Source organism: Manis javanica, chromosome 11, assembly GCF_040802235.1.
Source record: "Manis javanica isolate MJ-LG chromosome 11, MJ_LKY, whole genome shotgun sequence".
Lineage (NCBI taxonomy): Eukaryota > Metazoa > Chordata > Mammalia > Pholidota > Manidae > Manis > Manis javanica.
In genome coordinates, this window is record NC_133166.1 from 69,457,990 (window position 1) to 69,465,126 (window position 7,137).

Consider the following 7,137-nt stretch of genomic DNA (forward strand, 5'->3'; position numbering starts at 1 on the left):
CTAGGCGCCTCATTGTGAGCACGCTTTCTGCAATGCCTGCATCACCCAGTGGTTCTCTCAGCAACAGACATGCCCAGTGGACCGGAGCGTTGTGACAGTCGCCCACTTGCGCCCAGTGCCTCGGATCATGCGGAACATGTTGTCCAAGCTGCAGATTGCGTGCGACAACGCTGTGTTTGGCTGCAGTGCTGTTGTCCGGCTTGACAACCTCATGTCTCACCTCAGTGACTGTGAGCACAACCCAAAACGGCCTGTGACTTGTGAACAGGGCTGCGGGTGAGATTCCTTCCCATCCTGCCCCCACGTGGATGAGGGCTTCCTTCTCACACCCCTGTTTCTGGACCCCCTGCTCACTAGCTAAGGAACCTCCTGTGCATGTAGGCAAGGAGTGCTCTTGGCCTCCCTGGCCCTCAGCCCCAGGATCTCGACTGTGTGCTTCTTTCCAACTGTGGTCCTTTTGCTCTCACTTTATGAATGACAGGACACTGCAGTTCAGCAACTGGTGGTAACTCTAAAGGCTGTTTTCATTTATTCTTTCCTTTTAGTCCAGTGCTATTTTCTCATTATCAAGTTGTTCTAATTTCCAGCCTTCTCATATTTCCTTTAGCCCTATTTTTTTCTCTTGGAGTGTGAAATATTTGATTAAAAGCTGATGGCTAGAGCTGTGAATCTAGGGCTGCTCAGAAGGAATGAGTGCATAGGCAGAGCCTGTAGGAGGATAGGTGAGCTTTGTCACAGATAAAATCAGGAGAGAAGCCCAGAGAAAGCCAAGGGGGATAGGGGACTGGGGAAAAGGAAGTGACAGGAATAAACAAGAGGGAGGCCTGAGTGTTAGAATCGAATGAATGTTAGAAATTTGGGGTAGGAAAAAGGCCCTCAGCCATTTTCTGTGTTTCCCCCCCTGTGTCATCGAATGCTCCCATTCTGGGCAGCAGCCTGGAGATGCCCAAAGATGAGCTACCAAACCACAACTGTGTGAAGCACCTGCGTTCGGTGGTGCGGCAGCAGCAGACGCGCGTTGCAGAGCTGGAAAGGACATCTGCCGAGCACAAGCACCAGCTGGCAGAGCAGGTAGGAACGCGGGGTGGAAGGCCTGCCTCCTGCAAGTGACTGAAAGCCTGCATTAGCACATGGGTCTGTTCCGGTACCTGAGAGCCTGGGGGCGGGGATCCTCTGCCTGTCACTTAGTAGGGAACCAGATTGGAGCCCTTCTCTGCCCATCGTCCCATCACTGTCATTAGTTCACCCAGCGTTTATCAGCTGCCCTCTCTATGAAGGCACTTTGCTAGGCCCTGGGGGCACAGTTGTGAATGGGATACCCCTTTCTTCATGAAGCTGGCAGTCCAGTGATCCTATAGTCTCTCAGTTGCCCTCATTCTAAGGTCAGCCTTTGTCTTTCATCTGATGATGTGTGAATCTAGGGCTGCTCAGAAGGAATGAATGCATAGGCAGAGCCTGTCAGAGGATAAGTGAGCTTTGTCACAGATAAAAGCAGGAGAGAAGCCCAGAGAAAGCCAAGGGGGATGGGGGCTCCGTAACCACCATCCCTCGTTCTCTTTCCTTCAACAGAAGCGAGACATTCAGCTACTAAAGGCATACATGCGTGCAATCCGCAGTGTCAACCCCAACCTTCAGAACCTGGAGGAGACAATTGAATACAACGAGATCCTAGAGTGAGTGTCCCTCCAGATGTGGCTCTGGAGTCACTCTCTCCACATCCTGGCATGGAGCTCTGCAGGGAGGAGGAGCAGGGGGGAGCCGCTGCCTTTCAGATGTGGGGATGGGGATTAGGCAGACAAGAAGAGGGCAACGTCAGCCCCAATATAGGATCTTGTTCTCTTGGGTGCATGGAAGGGAAAGCTTACCCAAGCGTAAAGTTTATTCAGAATTAGGTGGGTACCCACATATCCAACACCCTGTGTTTAAGGCTGTAGCATGCTAGGAGAGTAAAAAGAAATAGAAGATTGTGTGCCTGTCTTCAAGTAACTTGCTATCCAGAGAAGAAGAGAGAGAGTGCTGATCTAGGAAAGGGAATAAAATACAGCATGGACAAGCTAAGTCTAAAATCCCTTTCCATTTGGAAGTCCTACACAGTTCATAGACTAAACTGTGTGAATCAATATACATAGTGTGAATGGTGCTGTGTGGGACATGGTATAGAGAACAGTTGCCTCATTCAGTAAACATTGTTGAGCGCTTACTACCTGCCAGGCACTGTATGTGCTAAGTTTGGATTTTTTAAGAAAAATAACAAGGGCTCTACACTTGTGGAGTTGAATCTGGTGAGTAGCACTTGGGGACTCAGAGGGGACCAACTAGGGAAAGATTCAGAGTTCCTGGACCAATGATGGAAGGAAAGAAAGAAAAATAGGGTTGAGCTGAGTACACAGCGGGTGGTCATTCTTGTTAGGAGAAAAGGCCAATGCAGAGGAAGGGGTTGGGCTGGAGTGACCACCTCTTCCCCCTAGGTGGGTGAGCTCCCTGCAGCCAGCAAGAGTGACTCGCTGGGGAGGTATGATCTCAACCCCAGACGCTGTGCTCCAGGCTGTGATCAAGCGCTCCCTGGTAGAGAGTGGCTGCCCTGCCTCCATTGTCAACGAGCTCATCGAGAACGCCCACGAGCGCAGCTGGCCCCAGGGCCTGGCCACACTGGAGACAAGACAGATGAACCGACGCTACTATGAGAACTACGTGGCCAAGCGCATCCCTGGCAAGCAGGCAGTGGTTGTGATGGCCTGTGAGAACCAGCATATGGGTGATGACATGGTGCAGGAGCCGGGACTTGTCATGATATTTGCGCATGGCGTGGAAGAGATATAAGAGATCTTGACAGGCTACCAGGAAGAGATGGAAAGCAGAAAATCCTCTCACTCCAGCAGCTGAGTCCTTTCCACTGTTCCTAACACCATGGCTTACACTTGAGCCACACCTCCCTGCTCTTCTGGCACTGAAGGGCCCTGGGCCACCTTGCTCAGCCTTTCAGGTGAGAGGCCCAGATTTCTTCCTCTTGCCTAATTTCTTCCCCGATGTCTGTAAATTTTCAGTGTGGTTGGGAAAGTCCCTACCTCCATATCTATCCTGTCTAGGGTCCCTGGTTCCAGATATTTTCAGAAAGCACAAATATATCCAATTTCTCTAGAGGATCAGGGTGGAGTGAGGGATCTCTAATCATTCCCCCCTTCAAAACCAGGGAATCGAGCACACAGGCCTAATGACAGCAAACAGCATTTAGAGAGCAGCTCTGGAAAGCAGCTATCCTGAAGAAATGGTAAGGGTGGAACCAAAACACTAGAATAAATAATGAAGCCAGTAACTGGCTATCAGTGACAGCCCTTAGGAGATCGGACTTCTGTGCCAAGCAGTGCTGTCCTGGCAACCTGATAGGTGTGGTCTCCCACAGGGGCTGCAGGTGTGACACCAAGAGTTTCCAGATGACTCTTCCTACACTTCCTCATAATTACGGAATGACAGAAAAGGGGGTACAGGTTAGTCTGTTGGGGTGGATATGCTCAGCAAGAAGCAGCCCTCTGGCTTTTGCTGAAATTGGGTAGGCCCTGCCTCTGGCCTGGGCCATAATTCACCCATAGACCCCTCTCCCGCCCTGTGATTGTAACTAGTTATTTTGATGATTTCCTTTGGCCATTGTTGTTTATTTTTATTTCTCTCCCTCTTTCCCACTTTTTTTTTTTTTTTTTACGATTGGCCTGGTTATGGCTACCCTACTTTTCCAGCCCACCCACATTGTTGACAATTTAATTTATTATTTTTTTTTAAGAAAGGAAAAAAAAAATTAACAAAACTTAAAATGTTCTTTGTTCCTATTGTGGGGATCCTGGGTAGGATGGGATGGGGATGGAATCTGTTTTATATTTTTCCTTTTCAGCACAGCCTTTGGCTTTAATATGGAAAGGATCAAGGGAGTCCTTGGCTGAGCTTATGATGTCTGCCTCAGATCCCTGAACCCCATCTGGGATGAGGAGCACCCCTGTCCCAGTGATGGTTATGACAGCCCAGCACTGATGCAGTGCCCTGTGGAGAACTCTGCTCCCAGCACTTCCAGGGTCTCATTGTAGAAGTCTGCATGTAGAGTATTAATTTAGAAGACATCCCCCCATTTCCCACCATAGTTTCCTTGGAGATACATAGCTGGGCTTTCAGCTTCACCAGGCAAGGTGGGATAGAATTATGCCTCTGGATCTCTGAGTAAAGGCTGTGTGCTCTGTCTTCCCCATGCATAGGCCTTCATCTCCATTTCAGGCCAAGCCAGCGCATTCCTCCTTCCCTGAGGTGACTAGTAGAGTTAGAGTTGGGGAGGGATGGTGGGTGTCATTATTTTAATATGCAGGTGGGAGTGAGGTTGAAAAGAGATGGCCATAGAACAGCTTCTCCTTTTGGAATTTTTTCCCAGGCCAACTTGCTGTTGGTCTGGGAGATTGGGTCATGGCCCCACTGGGATTGGAGTGGAGGGATACAACTTGAAGGGAGTAGGGAACAGTCATGGCCAGCTCCCGGACATTGTGCTCAGGAATTTGAAAACGCTGCTATACTTAGTCTGGTTACATTTATTCCACTCCCTTCTGCCCCTACCTGCCTTACCAAGGCCCATATGCTCCTGTCGTCAACCTCAGGTGGAGCCAGGAAGCTCAGTTCAGGCTTTACCCCCTTTGCACTAGTGTCTTTTCAGGTTGGTGGTGGTTACATGTGCTGTTCAGTGGTGTTTGCTGCACTAATAAACCTTTTACTCAACTCTTAAGTTCTTACTCAACTCTTAAGTTCTTACTCAACATCACTCCTCTCATTGTGAAGGTCTCTCCTCTGCTTTGATCTTTCTCTCGCCTTAAGTCCCCTCACTTCCTTGCTTTGTGACCTACCCTCATCTTAGAATTATCTAAGATAATAATAATTGTAGGAAGATGTCTGTCCATCTTCTTGATCCTGTGCACCCTCCTGTCTCCTCTGTGGCGGCCAACACTTTCTCTCCAGTGATATGAGTTACATTCTTTCCAGGGTCCCTTTGCCCCAAATTCCACATCTTTCCTATGTGCTCTGGGATTTGGGGACACTTCCCAGAGAAGATGTGTATGCACCTTTCTCCCTTGTCCCACAAGCACCTTTGCTTTACGGTCTGGGATCCAATCGCAAGTAGGGATGCACCCACCCCCCAGCATCACCTAACCAAGAAAGCATACATGAGGACAGAAACCTAGAATCACTGTGGATGTAAAGTGGTCATCAAGTCTTGATAAATTCTTTCCTAGGCATTTGCCACCTTCTCCCTGTCATGAGAAAAGGAAAATCTTTCCTCCATAGTATACTGTAAACTTGTTGAGTACATGTCATGCACCTAATGTAAACCTAATAGTGCCCTGCATACTCCAGTCAGGCTAAAGGGCAAGGGCGAAAGGGCCCTCCTATGCCCACTGAGTCTACTGCACTCTCATACGTGCAAAGTCTGATTATAAAATACTGATGAACACATCACAATATAGAGCATAAGAGGCAATATATGTATTCCCAACTAGTAGTGCCTTTTTTCTTTCCTCTGAAGCGCCTTTAAAATTTCAGAACCTGCTGCTCATTCTTTAGAATGTCAGGAATGGTGCCAAATCTTTTTAGGGTAGGTTTGGTTTCTAGAAACAACATTTATTGAATGTCTATTATGTAAGGAACTCACTAGGGTGGGGATGGGGAGTGGTTCCTGTAGCAATTGGCACTTAACCTTCAAAGAACTTGCTCTCCCTAATGGAGATGAGCATGTAAGAAGACATAACAAAGTGGCAAGTGGGCCTGTAGACACTTTGTGAACAAAGGAAAGATAAAGCATCTGATGCTGATGAGAACCAGGACAGACTTCTTCAGGAGAAGGAGCATTTGTCTGAGGTCAGCAGTTGGCAAACTACAGACTGCATCATGCTGCCTGCTTTGGTAAAAAGTTATTGGAATACAGCCATTCCCATTTGTTTATATATTGTCTGTGGCTGCTTTTAGATGACAATAGCAGAGGTGTATCATTGCCACAGAACTGTGGCCCACAAAGCCTAAAATACATGCTCTTCTGTTCTTCACAGAAAGTGTGCCAACCCATTCTAGACTTTTAAGGTCAGGAGAGTGAGCAGGAAAAATGTAAAGAGCAGACATTTTTCTACATTGCTAAAATAACACGTTTAAAATCAATAAGCAATCATTATTTTAATACAAACCTATATTCACATTTCCCCAAATGTCCCAAGAAAAGTACTTTTAGAGCTAGTTGTCCAACCCTGGATCCAGGCCATCCCCGGAACCATGCACTACATCAGGTTGTGTGTCATCTTTTACTCTCTCAATCTGGATTTTCGGAATAACGTTTTTTTCTGTTAACACTAGTTTGCTGAAGAGATTGGGCCAGTTGTCCTGTCCACTCAGTCTTGTGGGTTTGTCTGATTGCTTCTTCATGGTGTCCTTTGAAAGTTGTTTCTCTAGCCCCCGTTTTTACTGAACGATTAGATCTAGCATCTGAGAGAGGCATGTTTTAAGTCTGGGGGATAGAAGACATCCCAGCAGAAGAGATGTTGTTTATACTGTGTAATGTCAGGAGATAAGTCCAGTTGTCCCAGCATCAGCCTCACCTCATTGTGCACCAGTATTGGAAGACTTTGTAAAGCTGGCTAGGTGCTTGGGCACAGCCTGAGAGATGGGGACCTGGCAGGATACCTTGGGTTGGTTTGCTGCTGTACAAAAATGGGGGCCCAGTACTGCCAAATCTTATTTTTCAAGAACCTTTGGACATTGTGATGTTTATGCCAGATGTCAAAACTTTAAAATGTTGGCTTGTTTTTTAAAAAAATGATTGTGCCCCCCCACTCCAAAATGTAGGGTCCTCCAGTCTGCAACCTCTGTTTTAGGCTAAGGTCATAGCATGAATAAAAACAAGTGTAAATGAAAGATACGTTGAAAGAAGAGACTAGTGTAATCTGGAGAATAGAGTTTGTTGAAAGAAATAATGGAAGTTAAGACTAGAAATAATTTGGAGCCAATCTTGGAAGGTCTTGAATACATGGTAGGGAATTTGGACTTTAATATTACAGGTAAGTTTTTGAGAAGAGCAGTGACATCCAACTCATGATTTTGGTGGCAATGGGAAGACATCAAAGAACT

General features: G+C 47.0%; 1 protein-coding gene across 5 annotated transcripts in view; it reads left to right on the forward strand.

Moving 5' to 3' along the window:
* RNF41 (ring finger protein 41) overlaps positions 1 to 6,928 on the forward strand; it is a 42,621-nt gene extending 35,693 nt beyond the window's left edge. For all 5 annotated transcript variants that reach the window (XM_037008951.2, XM_073216601.1, XM_037008952.2 and 2 more), the window contains 4 exons: positions 5 to 276; positions 936 to 1,071; positions 1,570 to 1,673; positions 2,469 to 6,928. In XM_037008951.2, coding sequence (XP_036864846.1) covers positions 5 to 276; positions 936 to 1,071; positions 1,570 to 1,673; positions 2,469 to 2,820 — 864 coding nt within the window. In that variant the 3' untranslated portion in view covers positions 2,821 to 6,928. The remainder of the gene's footprint in view (positions 1 to 4; positions 277 to 935; positions 1,072 to 1,569; positions 1,674 to 2,468) is intronic.
* Positions 6,929 to 7,137: the final 209 nt, after the last annotated feature.